This window comes from Heterodontus francisci, chromosome 26 (assembly GCF_036365525.1).
Source record: "Heterodontus francisci isolate sHetFra1 chromosome 26, sHetFra1.hap1, whole genome shotgun sequence".
In the NCBI taxonomy this organism is placed as follows: Eukaryota; Metazoa; Chordata; class Chondrichthyes; order Heterodontiformes; family Heterodontidae; genus Heterodontus; species Heterodontus francisci.
The window spans coordinates 40,983,642-41,011,571 of record NC_090396.1 but is presented as its reverse complement, the minus strand read 5'-3'; the positions used below and the strand labels follow the sequence as shown (position 1 = coordinate 41,011,571).

General features: G+C 41.8%; 1 protein-coding gene and 1 gene segment (V, D, J or C); both read right to left on the bottom strand.

Annotated features, from left to right (window-relative positions):
* The window catches only part of LOC137384287 (septin-9-like), a 413,392-nt gene that overhangs the window by 362,740 nt on the left and 22,722 nt on the right, over positions 1-27,930 (bottom strand). The window lies entirely within an intron of this gene.
* Positions 7,355-22,891, bottom strand: LOC137384286 (Ig kappa chain V region 12F2-like). The segment is given in 4 exon segments: positions 7,355-9,861; positions 11,662-11,782; positions 18,598-18,936; positions 22,661-22,891. Coding segments are annotated over 3 exon segments (510 nt in total).

Sequence of the window (27,930 nt, the reverse complement as noted above, 5' to 3'; positions counted from 1 at the left end):
GAGCAGAGTGAGTAGAAGACCATGGCTGCAGGTCCTCTTACAATAAGTAGCAGAGTGGTCCTTTTGTGCAGTCTGTTTATACTCATCTCATTAAAGTTCTTGTATGAACTGTATATTCTATGTTGGGGTAAAACTGATGGGGTTCATCCTCCTTAAATGTTGTCTGGCTCTTTTTTGTTCCATCCTGTGCTGCTCCCCCTTCTATTTTTCTATGGTAATGATAGGCACCCATAGGGAATTGCATATCTGTTCCTGCCAAAGCCTCACTGTAGGTGGAGGTGAAAGGTGTTACGATCAGGTGAGGAGCGGTCGCAAGGCTCCCTTCTTGTCCTTCTCCTTGTTTGACCGCAACAGGGTTTATTCCTTTTTAAACAGTGCATGTGCTTACCACTTCAGTGAGTGTTTAACCTTTTACCTTTGTTGTAATCATAAAAGAACTAATTGGACAGGTTTTCTTGAGTTTAAGCAAGAAAGAGGTTAGTTTATTATACTTAAAAATCTAAACCCGATCTAAGTAAAATAATAAAACTACGCTACACTTTCGCTCACACGCACACACGAGAATCACACGCACAAACAGGTTACAGAGTGCTGAAGAATAATTTGGTTTGGATTAGAGTCTAGAACAAATAAAAATAATATACAGTCTGTGGGGTCTGGTAATTTAGTTGTCTTCCGGCTGAAGTTGTGATCTTGAAGTCTCTGGCTAGTAGGTGTACTTTACAGCTGGCCTACCTGGTTCAGGCTTTTCTTGGAGACAGTGTTGTAGGTGGCTTTCTTCCCCAGGGTCCCTGTCTGTAGCAATGGTAGACTTGGATGTTCTTCCATCGCAGACAGATTTCAAAACTTGCAGTATCGCTGGAGAAAAAGAGAAAGAGAGAGAGAGACAGCCCTACTGGAGCCCTGTCTGGTTGGCACTCGCAGCTTGTCTGCTGTGTGTAACAAAACTCCATGCTTTACACAGACTGGGGAGACTGTCACATGATTCTGTCAATACTTTTTTTTTAATAAAGTCCAAAGTATAAAACCCAAATCTCTCTCAGGTTGTATTGTCAGTGTTTACCCCCTGGAGGTATGTCTCCAATAGTGAATGCTTCTAGCTGACTTTGAATGTCTCGCTAATGAGAATAATACTGGATAATCTACTTGGCTATCCAAGCCATCATCTTGGATGGGAGCCTCATTAGACATGTGTCTCTAATTCGGTGTCCTGGAATGTGAGGTATTTCAATGCAAATTGTGGTGGCCATCTTGGCTGCCAGTTTTTAAAAGCTAAATGTGGGATCCAAGCTTTCCTTTTTAAAAATTTAATATAGGTTTCCAACCAATGAATTAAAAAGTCCTCTTCAGCATAGCATGTTTTCTTGATAACGGATTAACATTTCCTGGTCACCCAATACATTCAGCAGCAGTGAGAAGCAATCCAGGCCCGTGTCAGCAGAACAGTAAAAGCAAATGCAGCAAAAAGTAATTTCCAGTGGCAGAACTGAAACCCTCCATACTCTTCAGGCTTAGAAACCTCTCACTTCTCCTGAATCAGCAGAATCTGGCATTTTATCATTTCCAGTTTGACTTAGCTGAGTCTTTTGCAAATGTAAAAGCATTAACCTCAAGAATGCAGCTGCAATGGTCCTTAATATGATATATTTGGGCGAGGTCTCTTGGTACTCAGCAAGCAGTTCATGGAAAGGGGCAAACAATGTGAGGGAACTCGGGTGATCAATTTTGGAGTGGGAAACTGAAATTTACAACTTCTGCCCTCTTTCATGACCAAAATAAAGTTAATTGCCCCAGTTAAACACTGAAATTACATAAGCATTAACATGGACATTTTGGACCAATGAGGAAATTTTAACCTGGTGGAGTGCGTTGCTTTGGGCTCTGGGTGGGGTATGAAAACCAGGACAAATGTGAGCACCTCGGGAAGCCAGCTCCAAGCGGCTGACTTCCGCATTTCACTTGAGCACGTTATGCTGCATGCATGCAACCACCTTGGGAGAAGTGGGTTTCTCATTAGCATATGTGAAATCAATCAAGTGGAGCAATATTTCAACTGGCTTTTAAACTTATCGATACATGCATGGGTTTCCAGGCTTCCTGAAACTCGCAAAGCAAGAACCGTATAACAATCGAGGAGCACTGCTCTTCAGGTCAAGGAAGCTAATTGTCTGTAGACCCTTTCAAGTGGATGGCGCCTCTTGCAACCTCTGCTGCTCTGTTTCTCTCCACTCTGCTGTCTTCACTCCAAAGTACATTGTTTTCTTACATTTCCCTTTATTGCTATCTGTCTTTAAAATGTTTATTTTATCCCTTGCACTCTCTGTACTTCACACTCCATAAGTGAACAAAGGATCTTAAAGCTTGAGGCACTGTAGAATACTTTTGTTTGCTTATATATCTTAATATCTGGATATTAATTCTTCAACATTATTCATTTGATACCGTATGCACTACATGTCCTTCTACTATATTTATGCACATGAGTAAGGTTGGAAATAAGAGAGGGTTGTTTCGTAACATTTCTAATTGCTCAATCAGAGCAATATTTCAACTGACTTTTACATTTAATGATCCATCCACAGGTTTCCCACACTCTCTGTAGCAGTCCAGTGAGAGCAAGGCGACAACAATTGATGAGGCTATATCAACTACTTTCTTACCTGCTGCTGGGAAGGGTTTGTTCACAGTACTTTTGCTGGCCATTTACTTTCTATACTTTGGAGGTTTTCTGAATCACATCAGGAGGGGTGGTGCTTTTGCTCCCTTAGATTGGACCTCGGATAAGGACCAATGCGAGCAGCAACAGCACCAGCCAGCTCCTGAGAGACCTATAGCTGGACAATGGCAGCAGAGGGGTGCTATTCAAAGAAGGCACAAGCTGTGACACAGTTTGTACAGGCCGAGGCTCAGTTTCCTTGACATATTTGAACAGTAGTGTCTCAGGAGGCTTAGATTGTCGGGTCAGGTTGTGACAGACTCCGAGAAGAGAGGGTTGATGAGGGTATTGCTATTGATGTGGTGTACATGGACTTCCAAAAGGCATTTGATAAAGTGCTGCACAACAGACTTGTGAACAAAGTTATAGCTTATAGAATAAAAGGGACAGTAGCAACATGGATGGAAATTGGCTGAGTGACAGAAAACAGAAAGGGGTGGTTAATGAATGTTTTTCAGACTGGAGGAAGGTTTGTAGTAGAATTCCCCAGGGGTCGGTGTTAGGACCCTTGCTCTTCCTGATATGTATTAATGACCTAGACCTTGGGCACACTTTCAAAATTTGTGGATGATATGAAACTTGGAAGTATTGTGAACAGTGAGGAGGATAGTGTAGAACCTCAAAGGGACATATAGACAGGTTGGTGGAATGGGGAGACAAGTGGCAGATGAAATTTAATGCAGAGAAGTGTGAAGTGATTCATTTTGGTAGGAAGAATGTGGAGACACAATGTAAAATAATGGGTACCATTTTACACGGTGTGCAGGAGCAGAGGGACCTGGGTGTATGTGTGCATAAATTGTTGAAAGTGACAGGACAGGTTGAGAGAGTGGTTCAGAAAGCATACAGTATCCTAGGCTTCGTTAATAGGGGCATTGAGTACAAAAGCTAGGAAGTTTTGTTAAACTTGTATAGAACACTAGTTCATCCTCAACTGGAGCATTGTGTCCAGTTCTGGGCACCACACTTTAGGAAAGATGTGAAGGCATTGGAGAGAGTGTAGAAAAGATCATGAGAATAGTTCCAGGGATGAGGAGCTTCAGTTAAGTGGATAGATTGAAGAGGTTAAGACTGTTTTCCTTGGAGAAGAAATGGTTGAGAGGAGATTTGATAGAGATATACAAAATCATGAGGGGTCTGAACAGAGTAGATAGGAAAAAACTGTTCCCATTGGTGGAAGGACCGAGAACACGAGGGCACAGATTTGGCAAAAGAAGCAATTGCGTCATGAGGAAAAACGTTTTCATGCAGCCAGTGGTTAAGATCTGGAATGCACTTCCTGAGAGTATGGTGAAGGCAGGTTCAATCGAGGCATTCAAGAGAGAATTGGATTATTATCTGAAAAGGAAGAATGTGCAGGGCTATGGGGAGAGGCAGGAAGTGGCACGAGGTAAATTGCTCCTTCGGAGAGCCAGCACAGACATGACAGACCGAATGGCCTCCTTCTGTGCTGCAACCATTCTGTGGTTCTGTGAAGAAGATCTGCTACCTGCTGGACCTGGTGGCCATGAGTTACCAGTGGCTGTCAAAGTCACACCTGTCATCAAGTTCTCTGCCTCTGCATCCTTCCAGGGCTCTTCTGCCGACATATCCTGGATCTCCCAGTTGGTGGCTTCCCTGCCAGGACTGCCAATTATGTGAACTTTGTCTGCGATGATGCCAGTCAGAATGAGCACAAAATTTGTTTCCTCATGTAGGATGTTGGATAAAGACCCGTAAGGCTCCACTGTGTAATGATGATGGGATCTCTGGTTGGCTTCCCACAGGTGCAGCATGTCATCAACTGCAAGCATGTGGTTATCCAAGCACTCCCAGAACAACTAGGACAACTGCAAGGACCTTCACTCAATCAATGTACAGCTGGTGTGCAACCATAAAAAGATATTCCTGCAGGTGTGCACAGGATTCCTGGGGAACTGCCATGATGCTTTTGTTCTGCAGCAGTCCAAGCTCATCAATGTCTTCGAACCTGCAAGCAGACTTAAGAGATGGCTGCTCGGAGACAAGGAATATCCATTTTGATCTTGGCTGATGACATCCAGAAGCCTGACCATTGAAGCTCAACAGCACTAGAAAGCTTGCCGTATGACAACCAGATGCATGATCAACAAACCATTAGCATGCACAAGATGTGCTTTAGTTGCTTAGACAGATCTGGAGATGCCTTTCAGTAAGCATCAGATTGGGTGCTCAGAATGGACTTGGTGCACTCTGCTCTACACAACATTACATACCGGAGAGGTTTGGACCTGCAGGAGAATCAAGAAGCAGAGCACAGAGCCTCTTTGGAAGAGGTGAAAGAAGGTGATGTGAGCAATGCACCATCAGTTGCTCACATTGCTGACTAGGACGCCAAGGATGCTCTTATTAATACAGAGTTCATTTAGGCTACACCAGTGGACCTATGTTATAAGCACATTGAACAGCCACTCTTCCCCCTCCGCTACCCACCTACACTGCCCAATGTCAGGCAAACCCCCGCCTGCCAAGACTGAGGCACACATTATTTCGCCACATGAATAAAAACTTAAAATTGCAAGCCCTGACTGGAAGGACATTTGCATAGTGCCAGACAATGTTGGAACAATGGGGACCCAGCAGTTGTTTCCCCAATACACAGAAGTGGTCAAACCAGTTTTAGTCACATTACTAGCTGGCTAGAGTTTTTGAATTTGAACATCCAACAAAGAATTTGAACTTAGAATGCCATTCTGAGAACATCCCCTCTCCTGTCTGTCTGCTTCCATCTCTTCCCACAGAACTGAATCTTGTGAAAACACGTGAAACCAAAGAGAGAAAGGTTTCCTACGTGAACAAGGTTTTAAGAAGACTACTGGGCTCCAATGAAACGCAAGACCATATCTTCAATTAAGGACTACAGCGAGTTTGAGAAACAGTAACAAGATATTGGCTCAAACTGTTCTACTTATCTTTTCCTCTGCTCTTTTCTTTCCCTATCTGCATGATTATATCACGTGTGCATGCTAGCGTGGGCGTGTCATATATCCGTAGGCATGAACCATATTAGAGTTTAAGTTTAAGGTTTAATAAATTTAATCTTTCTTCTTTAAACCACAGAAAGACTGTTTGTGCTAATTTCTTTGCAAGCTATCATTATGACGATAATTGTATTTCACTCGCTGTTGAAATCAAGTCATCATGTCTGAGTGCTGTAGGATGTGGGCAGTTGATGTGTAATTGTATCACCATGGAGCTGGCTGCTCTCCATTTCCAATGGCCAGGATTGCTGAAACTCCACTGATTTCGAGTACATCCTTCTCTGTTCTTGTGAGCTGGCAAATCTGTAGAGGCCCAGCACCAGTTCGCTTCCTGGTGTTCTGTGCTCTCTTCTGCAACAAGTGGAAGAACAGACCCATGAGTGTAATGGCATGTGTTCCTCAACGGAGTGCACTTTGGTGAGGGTGACTATCAGGGAGAGGAATGTAATTGCATGAGGATGAGGGTGAACAGCAGTGGTGGATGGATAGATGGAGATGTGAGGAAGTACAGAGAAACAGCAGCATGGGTGTGCATAACAGGTAAGTGGGTGTGAAGAGTAATGATGATGGAGTAGGTTTGAGAACACAGAGTGAGTGGTTGGGATATTGTGCACAGCAGGATATAGGTGAATGTACAACTATACTCACCTTTCCTGACATGGTTAGATTATTACATGACACAATGCTCCTGCTGCTCACCTCCTGGCCTAACTCCAGCCACCACTTCTTGGTGTCATCAGCAGGAATCTTTCCTCCCATTGCTACAGAAGAGTATTTCTGTCCAGCTCCTCACAGCTCCCCGCTGAGCATCAATGGATGCCTCATTGAAACATGGCACAGTTTTTAACCCCCTTCGCATCCATTCTTGAACTTTCACTTCTCTTGTTTCCAACACCTACTCCTTCAAATTTCTTCTTCAGTTTGGCCCTTTAAATATTGGAATTGAGATTGCGTCATGTGGGTCCTCATCACGCCTGCTGCAGTGTACTGGATGCCCCAACCTGGAAATAAAATGTTAATCAGCTGGCTGAGTTAAAAAGCCATGGATAGATGCACTGAACTTACTTCTGAGCTTCCTGCAATGTTATTAGAACCCTCAGATCCCAAAACATCTCCAGGTAAATATCGAGACCAGTATGTTTAAATATGTCTTCTGTCATGTGAATGCCACATTTCCTTGCATTTCAAACATCACACTTCAGTTGGAGAAAAATGAGCACAAACTAATCTTTTTTATCCATACATCTTACAGCTAATTTCATAATAATGCTTAATTATCAATTCCATTTTCCATGGCAAAGTTATTTGCAAAAAGACAAGTCATTCAAAATACTTTTTGACAATGTTTTTGACTGACATTTTTTAACAACTGCAGCCAAGTAAAAAATTAAAGTTAGAATTTAACTAACAATTGAAAACAAGTGTTACGACCAGGTGAAAAGGGGTCTAGGGGTTCCCTCTCAGCCTTTGCCTGGATTTACCGTAACAGGGTTTAATTTTAACACACCATGCTTTAAACTCCCCCTCAGTGAATCCTTGTTCACTGCTGTTCAATTACAAGGCAAAGAAATCAAATCAGACAGGTTTTCTTAGATTTAAACAAGAAAGGTGGAAGTTTATTAAACTTAAACTCTAATTCAGTTAACGACTACAAGTACACGACACAACCACACACATATGCATATGCATATGCGATAAACACACACACAGATAGAGACAGAAAAAGTAAAAAGAATGAAGGGGAAAAGTTTGAGGCAATATGTGGGTTGTAATTACAGTCCTTTGTGTTCGATGTGGAGTCTTTGGTTGCCAGTAAGTCTTGCCATTCATTGGGGCCTAGTGCACGCTTTAACTTATTTCCATGCAGGAGTCTTTTCTCTCTTGAGGTTTAAGCGACTTCAGTGGGTCCAGAGGCTTGTGAGAAAGCGAGAACCAGCCAGGAGAGAGGTTCTCTTGTTCCAGGTTCAGTTACAATCTGCAGTCCATCTTCAAACTGTCCTGTGTGTAGTTCAAAAAGTCTGGACCTGCAGGTTAATCATGTGACCAGCTGGTTTAACCACTCCTGCATTTGTGGATTCTATCATCTTAGCAAACCCTGGAATGCAAGCCGTCTAACACCTTCAATGTCTGGTGATCTAAATCCATTTGGGTTAATTGGACCAGGGAATAGTTTCTTGTCTCTCCAAGCACTGTCTGTCTCTTAGTATGCAAATATCCTCCAGCTAAATGTCAGGCGATCTCTTTAAACAAGTCATTTCTTCACTCCAACAATAGTTTAAAATTAATGTTCATATGATGAAATTAATATGCCTCATTCTTGGCAGGTGGGGGTCTTCATGACACAAGATTGATGTATGTTTGAGGCCAAGGAATGCAAATTAACATTCAGTGCCATATATTCCTCCAATTTAAAAATTCACAAAGTAAATCATTTCACCCGTTCTGCTCATCTGTTTATTTATTACTTTTGCTGTATAGTGTTATGAGAAAAGTGAGAAAGGGGTCCAGGGGTTCCCTCTCAGCCTTCTCCTGGTTTGGTCATAACAGGGTTTAATGTTTCGCTTCCTCTCAGTGAATCCTTCTTCATTGCTCTCCAATTGTAATGGCAAAGAAATCAACCAGACAGGTTTTCTTAGATTTAAACAAGAAAGGTGTAAGTTTATTAACCTTAAAACTCTACTTTGATTAAAACTACTAAAAATACGCAACGCGCCCATGCTAGCATGCATACACGATAAACACACATGCAGATAGAGACAGAAAAGAAGAAAGAATCAAGGAGAAAGGTTTGAAGCAATAGCTGGAGTTCATTTAGTCTTTGAAGTTCGATGTAAAATCTTTGATTGTAGTTAAATTTTGCCATCTTTTTGGCGCCCAGTGCACTCTTTCAAACTTGTTTCAATGGTTTTCGGTCTTGGCTTAGTTTCTTCCATGGGTCCCTGTCTTTGCATGAGACGGAGAGAGAGAGAGAGACAAGGAAAGATGCTTTCAGTTCAAGTTCAGTTGCTGTCTGACCCAAACTGTTCTGTGAACAAAATTCAAACCAAATCTGGGCCGGCAAGCCAGTCGTGTAACTAACTTTTTTTCCTGAACAACCTGCCTGGCGAGTTTTGTGAATTCTTTCAATCTTAATAGACATCCTCAGTAGGGGGCTGGAATGCTGGCTTTCACACAGTCAATATCTTGTGATCAAAATCTATTTGGTTAATTGAATTAGGGAGCAGTTCCATTGTCTTCTCCAGGCAACTGCCTCTTAGAATGTAAATTTTTCCAGCCAGTAAGAGTTTACAATTAATGTTCCATATGACAAAATTAAAAGGCCACATTCTTGGCAGTGGGGTTGTCATCACAATAGCAACAACATATTGCTAATTAGTAACTTGGGAAAAGGAACTGAAAGAACAGCTTGAGAAATGTTATTTAGAAGATGGTGACAAAATTGGATGGTTAATTTTTCTTCAAAAAATTCCTACCATTGTTGGCAGTCTCTGCATAGGACACAGCAGCCACTAAAGAATCCTAATCAGACCCAATGCCTGCCCCGCTCTTCGATTTCTAGTTTCTCTGAGGGGAACTAAAACAGGCATAAAGATCTTCATTGACATATGTAAGGCTTGTTTTAGGTAGCCACCATGGATGCCTGATACATGACCTGACCCAATTTTGGGTGAGGTATCACACTTATGCTACATGTTTGGCATTGGTAGACACCTGGCAGCAGGAGCATGTGGAAAGGCACAAAGACGCTTAAAGGCAGTGAGAGCAGGGAAGAGGAGGGAATTTTTAATGAGATAAAAGAGCTGTACAAATAATATTTGCCCCAATTACAAATGTTGTACTCTTCCATCTTAATATACATGTAGTACATATACTTTAATGAACTTTTACATTGCAAAATGCATTGTCAAGGCACTACAAGTTTTTAAAAAGTTAAGAATTTTACAATTCCATGGATACATTTTATCTTTAATAGCAAAAGCATAAGGCTGCCTGTGCTCCAAGTTAATGTGACATGCAGTGAAATAAATACAATTCATCTGAAAATGAGCCTTCCATATTTTGTGCTCGCACCAGGTTCATATTTTCATGCACTGAGTTCGGAGCTCTCCCACACTATAGCTGGTCGCGGCGGCTGAGTTACTTTATCTAAAAATTAACACACTTTTTAAATATCACATTCCTGTGAAATATTACTTAGATTTTCAAATGAAGGACCCTAAACCCTAGGGGACCACAAGGAAGCCTGGCGGATCCTGGAAATGTCAGTTCATTGGCATTAGTTTTCTATATTTTACTGTATTTCTGAGCATATTATTTCTATTCTCCAGTAAAAGACATCATGCTGAATTTTATGCCCCCCCCCCCCCCACTCAAGGACAGGAATGGAGGCAGGGAGGCCAATAAAATTGCATGAGAAGGCAGTGGGGTGGAGTGCCCGTTGCTTTCCCGATACCTTGGAATATAGTCCTGGGTGGGAAAGCTGGAGGACATCCTTCCTGCCCAGGGCTAATCGAGACCCAATTAATGGCCACTTAAGGGCCTATTCCAACCCACCGATGGTACTTTACCAGCAACTGGTGGGAGCCCCGCCACCTGGGGAGGTCGCCCAGTAAAATAAGGCAGCCTCCCTGTCGGCTGGGTGGGCTGGGGCCTTCTCTGCCATCCCTTCACTAACCACTACCCCTCTGCCTTAATGCCTCATCCTCCCCCTCAACCTCACTGTGGTCCTGGCAACCCCGCCACACTTATCTGGGGTTAGGGAGCACTGGTCCTGGTCGTGGGCCTCTTGTAGTACTGGCAGTGGCTGCCGCTCCCGGTTGCACTGCCGATACTACTGAGCTGCTGGCCCTCCGGTTGACCAGAGCTCTTGGAGGCGAGATCCACATTCTAAAAGGGATGGCGACCCTGGAACTGGGCAGTTAATTGCCCGAGTACCGTTAAATAGAGCTGTGGGATCTCCAAAGCGCTGAGGCAGGGTTTACCTCACCTTTTGGGCCTGGTGTCAGGACCGCTGCTGGCTCCATAAGTTCCAGCCCATTCTCTGCACTTCTCCCATCAGACACCTTCCATTGCCTTTCTGAAGTTAGAACAGGGAGTCCCCAGAAATACGTTCACATTCGGAGGGTGTTCCCCTGACAAAAAGAGTTACGAACCACTGAATTACACAACTGCATGGAAAATAAATGGCATGGGGATTGCTGGCGGCAGGACGAGCATTGTTCCGGGGGATGGGGACACAGTCCCAGTTCCCACTCTCGCTCCTGTCCCCTCATGACTAATAACCAATAAACTTCCGAGGGGAGGGGAGGTTGCTGCAATTGTGCTCCTAAGCTGCCAAATGCTCATTCTTCACGGGATGTCCCTGTAGCCTTTAATTTTCAGCAATGGAGTTCAGCAGTTTGTATGTTCCTGCAGTACAGCAGTACCTATTATGCTGGAGAAACTCCCAGAATTGTAACCCAGAGAGTTTCAGGGCCCTAATATATTCAATTAGACAAAATTTGCCTCGCAGGCAAAGGCTCTTTTCTAAGACTTGCAAAGCCAGGTTTTGATTTTGTCAACGACATAGTTCAGAGGAATCATTATGAGTATACTTGAACAGGAAGGCAGCTGCTAAGTTTGTTTTTAAAAACCCACAAATCTTCTGCAATTTCATACAGAAGAGAGATTAGAGAGCATCATAGATCGGGGAAACCCATGATCTTTTTTAATGTATATGTCTCAGGTTCTTTGAGTCTATCCCAAACTAGGAAAAAGCAGATAATGTATGATCAATTTTCAAATGGACAGTACATTGCATACAACTTGTTCTTCACAGCAACATTTCTTTTTACCAGTTTAACAATCTGGATAATTGTTCACCCGTATTTAATTTCATTTGTTTCACTTTGTATTATTTAATAACTACAAATAAGAAATATTTGTTATAAAAAATTAGGAACTTACACGACAAAGTAACAGAACTAGTGTATGGCAAGTATTGCAGTAACAATCACACCAATCACAATTGGAGCCTTATATGAAACTGCTCTGACACAACTGTCTGCACAGTGCTCCATGTTGGACCCTGGGAAGATACAAAATATATAATTGTTTTGACAAATAAAATGTGCATTTTATATTTCCATATTGTCATGAAATTATTTTCATTTTCTACAATCTTTTTGAATCTATTACGTAAGATACAAATGAAGAACAGAAAATAGAATATGTTGTGTTACGGGTTAGAACACATCATATGCCATATCACATTCTGCATTCAAGCTTCTGTGTACACTGATGAGCTCATGATCCAAGAAGTCTTCAAACAAGATGTGCTGTCAATGACTGAAATGGTACTTTCTTAAAGACCAAAGCTGCTTGATGTTGTAAAGCTGGATATTTGATGTACATTTATAGAATTTGCACAGAAAAATTTGCAAGTATGTTTTTTTGACATCACTATTTTGTGATTGTTTTTAAAGAAAGATAAGTCCAAGTTTATAGAGGGGTATAAGGGAGAAAGCAGACTCAAAAACCTTGAAGGGGAAGGTCTTCCAGATGGTTTTAAAGGCTCAATTCACCATTCCTGATACAATTGGCTGGGGCAATTTCCAATCCTCTCTGAAACTCATCGAAATTGGGCAATGTTCCAGTGCATCAGAAAGTACAAAATGTGATGTTATTCTGTAGGAAAGTTGCAAGGGATATGTCTAAAAATTACAGATCATCAGATCTTATCCTTATTATGGGAAGTGTTGGAGATGTTGCTGAGGGACAGCATAAAGGATCATCTGGAAGGATAGTCTTATTAAAGAGAGTCAGCATGGGCTTAAAAGGGGCAGATCACAGCCGACCAATTCTCTGGAATTGGTGAGATTATATTGAGTGGGTAAGGGTTGAGGCAGAAAATGTTAATCTACCTGGATTGCTTAAAGTCATTTGACACTGTTGCACAGAACCGACTAATTCACATGTGTCCATGGGATACTTAGCAACATATTAAGGTGAATTTATCCTTGGTTTAGAAGTAAAGAGCAAAAGGCGGGGAAGTGATAAAGTGTAACATGGTCATCAATGGACTATTTAGTTGTTCTAAATGGTTTAGAGAAATACTTTACAAGATATCTAAATTTGTGGATGATATCAAATTTGTCCAGTGATGCTGGCCAAAAATGCAATAATTCAAAGAAATCTGAGTCAGTTAGGCCAATGGGTAGTAAGGTGCCAGTTGGAATTCAACATGAGAAAGTAAAGTTATGAGATGAGACAGAAGAAACAAGTTTCTTAATGGTAATGTGCTCAACGTAACAGAGCAGAAAAGAGATGTTGAGATTTTGTTAGGTAGATTGTTAAAATCATCAGTGAGTGCTTCCAGACAGTGAAGAAAGAAAATAAAAAAATAAGATGTAGAGCTGAGGTTGTGACTTGTAATCTAAGGAACTCTTGTTGAAGTTGTACCTGGTCTTGTACTCACATCTCGAGTACAGTTTTAAGTTTTGGTCGCACATCTTCTGAGGATGGTTACAAACCTGATTCCTGAATTTAGAGAGCCACATAAATCACAAGGTAAGATTATCTAGCTGGTATTTTACTCTTCATTTTGTCGTCTATGTTATACGCCTCGGAGACATGGACAACAAACAAAAAGACTATTGATAAGCTGAATGCATTTGAGATGTGGACATATAGGAGGATGTTCCATATATCCTATACAGACCAAAAGGTTGATGAGGAAGTGCTAGAAATGGCTGGAGAAAAGAGGCAATTAATGTATAACATCAAAGAAAGAAAGATACAATATTTCAGTCACATCATTAGAGCAGAAGGTAGAGAGAGACAATTATTGGAAGGAAAGATTGATGGAAAACGTAGGAGAGGGAAGCAGAGGAGAAAATGGATGATGGATAAAATGGACTGGATGCGGTTGCAGAATGTGTAAGGATAGCACAGGACAGACTGAGGTGGAGCTCCATAGCAGTCAACCTTCTGGGGAGAAGATGACACCAATGAATGAATGAACTTTACCCTCCATTGGGAAAGAGGATGAGGGGGAGAATTAAGAGAATTCAAGATTTTCATGAGTATGGAAAGTTTAGGTGCAGGAAATTCTTCCATTGGGCCCAAGATTCAAGGACTGAGAGACACAATTTAACATTAAAGATGCCAAAAGAAAATTGGAAATTTCTAGTAAGAGGATGATTGAATTCTAGAACAGATTATCAGCAGGAATGGTGGAATAGTTTTAAAAAGACAATGAATTTCTACTAAGAAAGACAGTATTTTATTCCAGAATCACAGAAAGGAAATTGATGAGGCTTTTGGAGGTGCAGGACTAATAAAGGAAACAGGTAAGAACTTGTATTTATATAGTGCCTTTCATGGCTTTAGGCTGTCCGAAACACTTTACAGCCAATTAAGTACTTCTGAACGATCCTCACTGTTGTAATGTCAGGAAATGTGGCAGCCAATTTACCCACAGCAAGGTTCCACAAACAGCAATAAAATACATGACTCGATAATCTGTGGGTTTTCTTTACTGATGTTGGTGGAGGGATAAATATTGGCCATAAGAATTCCTTTGCTCATCTTCAAATAGTGCCATTGAATCTTTTTTGTCCATCAGAGAGGGCAGATGGAGCATTGGTTTAATGTCTCATTCAAAAGACAGCACCTCCAGACAGTGCAGTACCAAAGCATCAACCTGGATTACATGCTCAAGTTTCTGGAGTGGGGCTTAAACTCACAACTTTCTGACTCAGAGATGAGAGTGCTACTAGTAAGCCAAGGCAGGCACCAAGATGAGCTAATCTTCTTCTGCCCATAACATTAAAATATTACAATGTTACAGTGTTTTTCTTTAAACAGATCTCCAAAGTAAATTGTGGATTTTAGGAGGTGAGAAATGACATTGGTAAAAAAACAGAATATTTCTCTGCTTTTAACTACCAGAGTAAGTGTTGGTATCAAGCATTCCGACAATAGACCACAACAATGTGAAATAACCCCAAAAGAATTAAAGTACCCACTGCTGGGTTAGATTAGCACTGGATCGCTGGATAAAAGGGCAATGTTTTAATTCACCACATCACCCAGTTTCCTCCAACTTGTAGGAGGAAAATTTGGGTATGGCCCGAAAATGGGCACAGGGTTAGTTATGCAAACTTCGTGCTGCCTGCTAATTTAAATGATAATAGCATATGCAGCCCAGTGTTAAATGCGATGCTTAGTGGCTGCATGCCTCAGCAGGGGGCCTTAATTCATGCAAGGATAGCACTACTTAAAGCGAGCCTGCATGACTTAAAGTCAGGCTCCACTTCTTCAAGGGGTGGTGCATTTTGGTAGGTACCGGAAGGGTCTGGGAAAGAATCTTGGTGCAGGAAGAACTGTGCAAATAGCACAATAGAGGAGAAAGCATGCCCCAGGGTTTTCTGATGCAGCAGGTGGATAGGAAAAGACAGTTCCTCTACCCACATGGAGCCAGATAGTGACAACGCAGTGGGAGCAGATAGCTATTGCTGTCAATGCAAGTAATCAAGCCCCAAGGATGTGAATGGAGTGCAGGAAGAAGTTTAATGATCTCAACGTGAGTGGTCAAGGACAGTGAATGCATCTTCAAGTGCCATAAATTCCTTACAAATGAAGCAATAGCTTCACACACTGCTCCACTCACCACCCTGCTTTACTCACCTACCAACACTCTATCAAACACAACTCATACCTAATATTCAAAGCCAAACTTTGCAGAAGGTCCAGCAGTAAGAACGTGAGCAGTGAGCAGACCAGGGTGAGCAGTGCTCAAGACGCAGAAGTACGCCACCCAGAGGTGAAGGGAGGTGAGACTCTTCCAGGCATTGCTAAGAGCAAAGACCCATCCATTAAATGGGGAAACGTCTGACCAAAATGGATGACGTGGATCGAGGTGAAGACACGACAGATAAACAGGTATTTCACATGATCACCTTAGCAGAACAGGGGTCCATTCCATTAAGAAAACAGAAGCTCTTGCAACACTCCAGATCATCTGGCCCAATAAGGCTGAATGGCATCAACTGAGGGTGAAGATTGACACAGGTGCAAGTGTCAACACTCTACCTTTCCGCATTCTCAAGAACATGTACCACGAGGCATGGAAGTCTGTGGTCCAACCCACAAGCACAAAGTTTACGGCACACAATGGTTCAACAATAAAGTGCCTTGTTTCCCTAGATCTAGAATGCCAACATGCAAAAAGTTTAACATAATCACCATCCATGAGCTGACCCAGTCAGAAGACCACAGCACTCAAAACAAGTACACACCCATTGATCAGTACAAGACTCCCCTATGAAATCTGACAGTATTGGGGAGACAGTCTGATGTAAAAGCCTTAACAATGGACAACCAGCAAGGATCAGAGAGTCAGTCAAGTCAGTCAACTGAGTATCCTGCATCTCATGTTCTCAAAGGTACAAATGGAACAGATGCAATGACGGCAGAGCCTCTCCAACCGCAGGACATACCATCATCACCATGATAAAGATAGCAACAGATCTATGTTCTAGCGGCAGACTATCTGCTATTGACTGACAATCACTCCAAATTTCCTATTGTGCAGAAACTTTGAGACACATTGAGTACAGCAATGGCCAACACTGTCAGTGCCATCTTTAGTCTTTTTGGTACCTGGTAGAAGTGGTGTCTGACAATGACCAACAATACACGGGAAACTGTTCCAGGATGTGTGTGAATGATGGTCCATCAACCATGTCACATCATTACCCAGATATTCTCATTCAAATGGGATGGCTGAAGGTATGGTCGGGACAGTCAAATCGCTCATCAGAAAGTGTTCGGAAACCAGGCAAGCTATCTAAGTTGCATAAGTTGCATCTAAACGCAACGCCATTAGACTGCTGAGATTATGTTTGGTCGACCAGTGAGCTATCATCTCACCAAGTCATCCTTGATTACAGAGTGGTTATGTCAGAAACAAGAGAAGATGAAAGCTGTGCATGAAGTACGTGCCGGTGCAGAATTACTGCCACTATATGTCGGCCAGAAGGTGAGGGTTCGACACCCGCAAGAACAGACATGGATCCCAGCAGAGGTGTCCAAGGTGTGCAAAGAACCACGTTCATATGAGGTGACAACACCAAATGGTGGGGTAGTTTAGTTTAGTTTAGTTTAGAGATACAGCACTGAAACAGGCCCTTTGGCCCACCGAGTCTGTGCCGACCATCAACCACCCATTTATACTAATCCTACACTAATCCCATATTCCTACCACATCCTCACCTGTCCCTATTTTCCCCTACCACCTACCTATACTAGGGGCAATTTATAATGGCCAATTTACCTACCAACCTGCAAGTCTTTTGGCTTGTGGGAGGAAACCAGAGCACCCGGAGGAAACCCACACAGACACAGGGAGAACTTGCAAACTCCACACAGGCAGTACCCAGAATTGAACCCGGGTCGCTGGAGCTGTGAGGCTGCGGTGCTAACCACTGCGCCACTGTGCCGCCCGAGTACTGTGCCGTACTGAGAAGGAATCTCACCTCGGGGACTCACTGCTAGCTATGCACAAGGCGACCAACCAACATTGCTTACACATTCCCGCATACATTTTGAAGACAAAGAGACAACAAGTAGCACACCGACGTCTGAGGACAAACCTCCCAAACACAATTTTCAGGAGGAGAGGACGGACAGTTCGAGAACACACCCACATGTCATTGTCACAAGGTCTGGTCAAGTCAGCCGACAACCAGTATGATTGCAAACCTAGACAAGACCTTGAAAAGGAGTGTTCCAAATGTTTTATGTAATTAGTATTATGGTTGTCAAATTCCTTATATCTCATAAGGATTGTTTATTCATGTACCTATCACTGTTAAACTTTATAGGGTTGTCATTTAAGGGAAGGGTGATGTTGTGATAGTGCTTTTGTTAGTTTGTTAAATATAATCATTTAAATGTATGTTTATGCTAATATGTATGTCATCACAGGAAGCAATGCAATATCACTTGATGGAGTTCTCTTGCACAGACAGCATGTGTAAGCTGAAGCAACAACAAGTCTCCATTAAAGCTCTGTGTTCAAACCTTTATGCCTATGTATTTAGTCTAATACATTAGTGGGTACTTACTGCTGTTGAATACATGTTCAGCTGTACAGAGGGCTTTAGCTGTCGTGGCGAGGTTGAAAATGGCAGTGTTAGCATCAATCAGTGTTCCTGGTGTCATAATCTGCATACTCTATATAATTCTAGCACATGTTCCTGACACCCATATTACTGACCTCCCCAAAATGGCGTAAGTGTGCACACACAGCATGGATGTCATTTTAGACCCAAAAAGGCACCACAGCGGTGAAACAACAGGGTCTGCGGAGCTGAACTTTACGAATATAACTTACTCAATCTTGCATAATATCAGTGGGATTCTGCCTGAATAAAGAGAGGGAAAGAATAATGTCAGGATGATGTCCTTTTCTCTTTCCACTTTAATGTGTTAATCTTTTACAACAGTGACATCTCCAAACACGGTGTCGTCAATGGAAAGAAGATCCCTGCTGAATTTTGGGATTTGTAGTGTGACGATGAAAGAATTTTCTTTTGATATATAAAGATGAGATTCAAGAGGTTAACTCCTCAAGATACAACTGCCTTAGACAATTTCAGCCATTTCTCAGGAAAAGGTTAAAAAGAAACATTGAATATACAAACTGATGGAGTTGCTCAGTTGCCACATAATCAGAATTTCTATTTGTTTTGGATTCCTCTACATAGAAAATGAATGAAAAGCAGCAAAATGACATGTGCCCTCTCATATCCATTTTTCCATATGTGAATATTGTTTTGAGTAGAAGCTTAACATCAGTAAATTATGTCAGATGAATATTTGAAACATGAAACATACCTGACACGAGTAACATTGTTCCTTTTCCAGAATAATCCGATACTTTGTTATTACGTATTCCAAAGATACAGTAATAAATATCTGTGTCACTTTCATGGAGATTATCGAGGGTTACGGTGAAGTTTTCCATGTTTCCTTCACACACAAGACGATTGGTATATGATGCCCGTACTGTAATCTTTTCTTTGTAGAAGTAAACCAGATCAATAGGATTTGAAAGGTTCCTTCTGAAATAAGCGCCCACAACAGTCCCTTTTGTGGATGAAAATTCACAGTTTATTGAAACTGATGCTCCTTTTTTCACTTGTACAATGAAAGGAGACTGGGAAACATGACCTTCTGTAAAAGACACAATTAAAAATATAGTCAGTACAATCAGAAAGATCAATTATCGAACAAAACTTTCCCTTTTCATAAATATTTTTTAATTAAAGAAGAAAATAGATGTAGAAAGAAGGAATCATTATGTGTAATCATGCTACTAGAGAAAGCTGAGAGTCTTGGTGTCACTTCACTCCATCACTTCATGAGTGGCATGGCGAAGGCATTTGTTAAGATGCCTCATGCCCAGACATCCAAGGGTAGCAATGTTGATTGACAGCTCAGTGGGTCAATCCCACTTTATCTCACAGATGTAAGGCAGGGAACAGAAAAAATTCCTTGTTGCTTTCTCTCTCCCTCCAGCCACAGAGGAAGCAGAGTTCTAGCAAGACTGCATGTTAAATGGTTCCGGACCAATGTATAGCTTAGCTTTAGAAGGTGCCTATGTTTAGTTAATAAGTTGTATCCTTATACTTTTCCATAACTGAGAAGCATATGAAATTTGCTTTTCTTGCTGGAAAACTATATACATTCATTTACCCAATGTATTTTATGTAAAATAAACCAGTTGATAGTTATAAGTTTTGCCTTGTCGCAATAGTTTTTCTGCCTGTCTTCCATAAACAGAACACATGTAGCAGTACAGATTATATTTCCATGACCGCTATAAGGGGCAAAGGCCATCTGTGATCATCCCTGGGTTACGCTATTGTTTAACTAGATATTTGGGTAATAAAACATACATTGCACATTGTAGGGTGGGTGCTTTGCTGTGGTTTTTTAAATTCAGCCACAGCATTAGTAACCCGCTTCTGAGTTTCCTGACCAAATTGGAGTGGGCAGAAGTGATGACAACCTGCATCTGGCTGTTAAATGCTCTCTATTTAAAGGCATCTGGGCAGGGGTCAGAATGGATCCATTATAGAATGATCAGGTCAGAGAAAGAGCAAGTGTAATAGTGGAGTCTCAACATGGGAAGGCTGCGCCCGCCCCGCCCACCCCCCCACAACCCCACCGCCCCACCCCAGTTCTCTGAGACATCCCTGGTGGTCATGCTGTGGGCTATAAGGGCCCTCAGAGAAGCACTATTCCCAGCAGACAGGAAGACAGCTCATGCATTATCTCAGATGCACACATCTCTGTGTGGCCTCTGGGGTAGGCAGATATGTTGTCACATGGTGAGTCGAACATCACCAGTGAGCAGGTGCTGGAGACAGGGACAGTATCTCCACTGAGATTTGTGTCCTCATGGCAGAACACATTACACCCCACAACGCTGGTCACCGTGCCCTGCCAGTAACCATCAAAGTCACTGTAGCCTTGAACTTCTTTACCTCTGGCTCCTTCCAAGGATCTGCTGCGGACCTTGGTGGTGACTTACAAACAGCTGCACGTCACTACATCTCACAGGTTTCTGATGCCCTATTTGCAAGAGCTGGTTGTGAATTCAGTTCCAGACAGATGGGGCCTCGCAGGTACAAAAGGTTGTGGATTGCCTCCATTGCTGGATTCCCCCTGGTGCAGGGCACCATCAAGGCACCGAGTGACTGCCAAGTAAGATTCATCAGCAGGAAGGGCTTCCCCTCCCTCAATGTTCAACTGGTCTGTGACCACAAGGGCTTCCTGCATGCATGTGCTCACTTTCCCAGCAGCTGCCATGACTTCTTCATCCTCCGTCAGTCCAGGGTGTTACAACTCTTCCTTCCACATCCCCTCACCCCCAAACTCCATGGAAGGATTCTAGTGATTAAGGGTTATCCCTTGAAGGGATGGTAGTTACCTCTTTACCAGACCCTAAGATGCAGCCTTAGAGGCTCCACAACCAAAGCCATCTGCTGTAAAGGACCACCATCCAGCAGGCCATCGGGCTTTAGAAAATGCAGTTCTGATGGTTACAACCAAGGTGGAAGGAATGCACTGTTAATTCAGTCCCACTACTCCACAGGTCACAGCATATCAAGAACGTTTTTCACCTACTGAAGAATAGCCAAATTAGACACTCTATTTGTTCCCCAGAATAAAGTACACCAAAACCAGGTTTCTTTAAACAACAACAGCATTAACTATTTATTAGAAAAGAAATAATAAGTCTTAACTACTAACAAGATAATCTATATATATGAAAAACTCCTTATTTCCTTAAACCTCATGCACACACACATACTTAACCAGGGAAAAAGGATTTTGGTTAAAGCTGTTTCTTAGGAATAGAAGGGATAATAAAAAATAATTGAGTTTATCATGTTCTGGTCGAATGTTTTCAGTATGGTGAGGTGTTCCAGAGTCGAATAGTTGAATGCCACTCGCACCCTCTCCAGGTGAGGTTGATGAACAGTCTGTGTTGGATAGGCTTTCAAGGCAATTTGTCTGCAGCAGGCGTCACACAGGTCTTTCAGCAAGGGTGCAGCAGCTTCAACCAAGAATGAGCAACACAGGACAGTGATAAAGAGTAATAAATTTTATATGATCGATGAAAGAACAGAAACTTCACAACACGACAATTTCTCAAACACCCATCTGCATAACCTTATGCAGCTACAAAGCTTTACTTTGATAATGCTTTTTTAAAAAATTCAATATTGAAAACGAAAGACACTTGATTAACATAGGAACAGAAGTAGCAGATAGAGTCTGTTCTGCGGTTCAATGAGATCATGGCTGATCTGTTTCTTAATTCCATCCACCTGCCTTGGCTCCATATTCTTTTATACTCTTCTAGCAAAAACCTATTTCTCTCAGATCAAAAATTATTAATTGAGCTAGAGTCTACCACTTTTTGTGGGAGTTCCACACTTCTACTACTCTTTGTATGAAGAAATGTTTCCTAACTTCTCTCCTGAATGGCTTGCCTCTGATTTTAAATCAGTTATCTTAGACTCCCCAACAGCAGAAAACTTCTCTCCACCTTAATTCTTTCCAAAATTCTGAAAAGCTCAATCAAATCACCCCACATAAAAAGCTTTATTGACCATCTCTGTCAACAAATGCCAAATTGAAGGCGTATGAGCTTGACTTATTAAAAAATCTATTTAATTTCATTTGAATCACTCCAGTTGAAGTGCAAATGACTTCTGTAAATTATCCAGTGCAGGTTTGAAATATGGAAAGAGTGTTTCATATTTCAGTCAATGAAAGCTGGCTGCTTTATACCTGCTGAATGCAGTTTTCATAATTTAATTATCTATAAAGCCCTGTCAGGTTTGTTGGAGCAAGTCCTATGTTTAAGCTTCTTCGACGCACAGAGAATTTCATTTGTTCAATGATGTTCTGGCAAGAACTCGTAATTGTAACATTTCATTTTTTATGTAAATAACAATTGTTTTAATATTAAAATATTTTTATTTCATCATTCCAAGCTTCAATCAAAATCAAATTACAGCTATAACATCACACAACAGAACAATCACTTGCATTTCTATAAAGTCCTTCCAACGTAGAAACTTGTCCCAAAGTACTCCGTAGAAGTGTGAGAAAATTCACCAACTAAACAAAGAGCAAAGATCAGGAGGAAGGATCCAGAACTAGATAAAAGAGCGAGGGTTTAAGCAGAGTTTTAAAACTGAAGTGAGCACTGGAGATAGAGCTGTTTCGGAGGAGAATTTCAAAGACAGATTGAATACGTCAGATAACGTCGAGTATTCTTTGCAAAATGGACCTTTGTGCTGAAGAAGCACCAACACTTGCATTAATATACTCCAGTTATTAAACATGTGAAAGATTTCACAGAAAAGCCATTTCCTACCTGTCCCTTCTGGAGAAATCAATAAAAAGAAAAGAAGCTGAAGATGGTGGAATCTTTGTGCAGCCATACTTAATGTTCACAATTTACTTTTGTCAGCAGATTTTGGAAAGAACTCAGATATATCTTTCAGTTTAAGCATCAATCCAAATTACGTAGCAGAAACCACAGATTGCAACACATTGCATTGAAAATGCTTGCGGAATCAATGTTGATTATTCTACCCTCTGCTGGCACTAGTGCTTGTACGTTATTATAGCTGCTGGAGCCAATCTACAGTCATGTTGTTAAACTGAGTGCACCAAACATTCAAGCGCTTATATTCTTAATACAAGTTTTAAATCATTCAATAAAACAGCCCATGGAATAAACAATATTACATGATTATGAGGTAGCTTATTACTGGGTGTAATGTATGTGTGAGAAAGAACCTTTTAAACCCTCCCCCATTTATCATCCAATTATGGCTCTTGGGCAGTTATTACATATATTTTTGGAAATGTTCACATTTTAGTTGCTAGTTTGACTCAGTTGGTAGTGCCTGTGTTTCTGAGACATGCAGGTTACTAACCCATATCCCACAGTAAACCATAATTCATTTTAGACTTTGTCTCTACTAAGTTATCAAATCAGTACACTCTCAGGATATTTATTTATACAGCACTGAAACAAGCCCTTTGGCCCACTGAGTCCATGCCAACCAACAACCACCCATTTATACTAATGCTACATCAATCCCATATTCCCTACCACATCCCCACCATTCTCCTACCACCTACCTACACTAGGCGCAATTTACAATGGCCAATTTACCTATCAAGCTGCAAATCTTTGGCTGTGGGAGGAAACCAGAGCACCCAACTGAAACCCACACAGTCACAGGGAGAACTTGCAAACTCTGCACAGGCAGTACCCAGAACTGAACCCAGGTCACTGGAGCTGTGAGGCTGCAGTGCTAACCACTGCGCCACTCTATATAAACTGAATCTTAGCATTTTCTTGGACATTCTCTATTTTCCTTCTTTCTTTGTTGACTCAGTCATCTGGTACAGGTGCCAAACATTCTAAAATGCCAAACATAAAGGAATTAAAGATTCATCTTTAATTGCACAACCACACTATACACATCTAGTGATACATCTCAACACATAACAAACATAAAAATTTTACCCGCTCTCCAAAAAGTTACATAGTATCCATAAACAGCTCCAATTAACTCCCCCCCCCCCCCCCTCCCACCTTCCGCAAATAGCACATAGGGTTTCACCTTGCCTCTGAATATTCTGGACTCCAAATACCTCCTCCACCAAATAATTCATGATACCACCTTGGCCAGTTGACTTCACTCTGAAAGACCTAAGGTAATGTTATTAGCTGATGAATCTACTAACTTGAATACAGGTACAGCTAATGATTAGACAGGAGAGAGAGCTTGAGAGAGAGGGAGGGGCACAGACACTCATGGCAGGGAGAGGGCATAGTCTTCAATATACTCAACGCTTGAGCATCCACAGTGCTCTGAGGTAGAGAATTCCAAAGATTCACAATCAACTGACTGAAGAAATTTCTCTTCATCTCAGTCCTCAGTGGTGAATCCTTAACCTGAGTCTATGTCCCTAGTTCTAAACTCTTCAGTCAGAGGAAACAACCTCTCAGCATCTTTCCTGTCAAGTTCTCTAAGAAATTTAAAAGTTTCAATGAAATCACCTCTCATTCATTTAAACTCCAGAGAATATAGGCCCATTCTATCAACCTCTCCTCAGCAGATAGTCCTCTCACCCTATGAATCAATCTAGTGAACTTTTGTTGCACCCACTGTAAGGCAAGTATATTACTCCTTCGGTATGGAGGCCTAAACTGTGCACAGTATTCCAGGTATAGTCTCATCAAAGACCTATATAATTGCAGCAAGTCTTCCTTACTCTAATACTCAACTCACCTAGCAATAAAGTTTGACATCCATTTGCCATCCTAATTGCTTGCTTTGTCTGCATGTTAACTTCCTGTGATTCATGTACAAGGAAGTTCAAATGCCTCTGAATACCAACATTTATTAGTTCCTCACCTTTGAAAAAATATGCTGCTTTTCTGTCATTCCTGCCAAAGTGGGTCATTTCACACTTCCCTACATTATATTCCATCTGTCATCTTTCCTAATCCCTTAACCGACCTATATCCCTTTGCAGCCTCTTTAAGTCCTCCTCACAACTTACTTTCCCACCTAGCTTTATATCATCAGCAAACTTGGAAAGATTACATTCAGTCCCCTCATCTAAGTCATTGAGATTGTTATGAAAGTACTTCAAATTTTTTAATATTTTTGAGGGCTCGTGTTTTAAAATGGTAGAAATGGATTCATTCAGAGGACTGAAGAGATTCCATAGGTGTTGGATTTTGGTTTTTTTTTAAGGAAGGACTTTGGAACTTGGTTTAGAAACACAATTACTAGAAATCAAATGTCTTCAGCTAAGTAAATAGCAAGAGTTGTGACTGGGGAGTTGCTTACAGCGAAGTGGCATGTCAAAATTTATGGTGGTCGAGTTGGTTTCGTTTTGGGTATTATTTTGAGTCAGTTGGAGGTCATTGAGTCATAGAGTTATACAGCACACAAACAGGCCCTTTGGCCCATCGTGTCTGTGCTGGCGATCAAGCACCTATCTATTCTAATCCCATTTTCCAGCACTTGGCCTGTAGCCTTGTATGCTATGGCATTTCAAGTGCGCATCTAATATATTTTTTAAATGTTGTGAGGGTTCCTGCCTCTACCATCCCTTCAGGCAATGTGTTCCAGATTCCAACCACCCTCTGGGTAAAAAAATGTTTCCTCAAATCTCCTCTAAACCTCCTGCCCCTTACCTTAAATCTATGCCCCTGGTTATTGATCCCTCTGCTGAGGGAGAAAGTTTTTTCCGATCTATCCTATCAATGCCCCTCATAATTTTGTATACTTCAGTCAGGTCCCCCTCAGCCTTCTCTGCTCTAAGGAAAACAACCCTAGCCTATCCAGTCTCTGTTCATAGCTGAAATGCTCCAGCCCAGGCAACATCCTGGTGAATCTCCTCTGCACTCTCTCCAGTGCAATCACATCCTTCCTATAGTGTGGTGACCAGAACTGTACACAGTACTCAAGCTGTGGCCAAACTAGTGTTTAATACAGCTCCATCATAACCTCCCTGCTCTTATATTTTATGCCTCGGCTAATAAAGGCAAGTATCCCATATACCTTCCTAACCACCTTATCTCCCTATGCTGCTGCTTTTAGTGATCCATGGACAAGTACATCAATGTCCCTCTGACCCTTTGTACTTCCCAGGGTCCTACCATCCATTGTATATTCCCTTGCTTGTTAGTCCTCCCAAAATGCTTCACTTCACACTTCTCAGGATTAAACTCTATTTGTCACTGCTCTGCCCATCTTACCAGCCTATCTATATCGTCCTGTCTTCTAAGGCTTTCCTCCTCACTATTTACGAACCCCCAATTTTTGTGTAATCTGCGAACTTCCCGATCATACCTCCTATATTCACGTCTAAATCATTAATGTACACTAAAAACAGCAAGGGTCCCAGTACCGATCCCTGTGGTACACCACTGGTCACAGGCTTCCACTCACAAAAACAACCCTCAACCATCACCCTCTGCCTCCTGCCACGAAGCCAATTTTGGATCCAGTTTGCCAAATTGCCCTGGATCCCATGGGCTCTTACCTTCTTAACCAATCTCCCATGCGGGACCTTATCAAAAGCCTCACTGAAGTCCATGTAGACTACATCAACTGCCTTACCCTCATCTACACACCTAGTCACCTCCTCGGAAAATTCAATCATGTTTGTTAGAGATGATCTCCCCTGAAAAAGCCATGCTGACTATTCCTGATTAATCCCTGCCTGTCCAAGTGGAGATTAATCCTGTCTCTCAGAATATTTTCTAATATTTTCCCTACCACTGATGTTAAACTCACTGGCCTGTATTTACCTTGTTTATCCCTGCTACCCTTCTTGAATAATGGTCCCACATTCACTGTCCTCTGGTACCTCTCCTGTGACCAAAGAGGTCAGCCTGCTAAGAGAGAAAACACCAGATCCTCTTTTCTCCAGAATCCAGTGTGATAGCTGAAACCCCAGATGCCACATTTCTCCTGGAAAGCCTGCCAGACTAATCCTTGACGTCACCTGAAGAGAACTGCTCCAAAAAGATCCCAGTGACAGCCAGCTACGTGTATTTGGGATGCCAGAATAAAGAAACAACTGATATCATTCCGTATCTTCTCCTTTTCCTTCAAGAATTAACAAGTATTTGGCCAACTTTTTTGTCTTTTTTATGAAGAGGTCTCTGCAGAGAAAATTTCTTGATTTTTTTTAAATCAGTGTCAGTGTGTGTTTTGTGTCTGTGTGTGTCTGTGTGTGTTGGGCTAATTAAAGGGAACTTTCATATTTCAATCTGTGTGTTAATGCTTTGCATCGTTACTTAATAAGTCTTGCTTTATAATAAATTGATAATTTTGTTGTTTATTAAAGAAACCTGGTTGGTGGATTTTATTCTGAAATAAAAAATAAAGAATATAATTGGCTGTATGGGTAACTGGGTAAACATTTAAATATATGTTGTGACCCGTGGAGAAGTGGGACTAGAGGAAGACAGTGTACTCCTCTAGCCTCAGTCATAACAATATAGATTGTAAATAGCTGAGGCGCAAGCATGATTCTTGTGGCACCCCAATAGTTACTCGGGTTTATTCCTACTCTTTGGATTTTTAAAATTCTGCTGAGCATGGGTATGGAGGTGAGCATGATTTAAAAATCGCGTTCTCGGAGATAGGCACTGAGACCCGTTGTCTCAGGTATGCGATGCCATTTTGAACGGACGTCAGAAGGGATGAAAGGGGGCGGGCACACGCCACAAATTAATTGCCTGTTGAGCTCATTGAAGAGCTCATTAACAGGATTGTCAGCAGCAGTTTTATTTTTCAAGGGCTCAGAACGTGGAGGATAGCATGGGGGGAACACGACAGGGTGTTCAAGTCGTGAACACAGCAGGGGGCCATGAGGGCTATGGGAAGGTCTGATTAAAATACTCCGGAGGCCCAGAAAAAGCTGAGATGCTTCAAAAGTGCCATAGCTGCAGCTGTAATACTTGCTTTTCTCAGTGATGAGTGGCAGGAATCCAGAGAGGGACATGAGTGGCATCACTTGGGCAGCTGGGGTTGGCAGGAGAACACTGTTGAATGCACAAAGTCCAACTGAGGGAGTTCAGATGGGAACAGGCTACTCTGA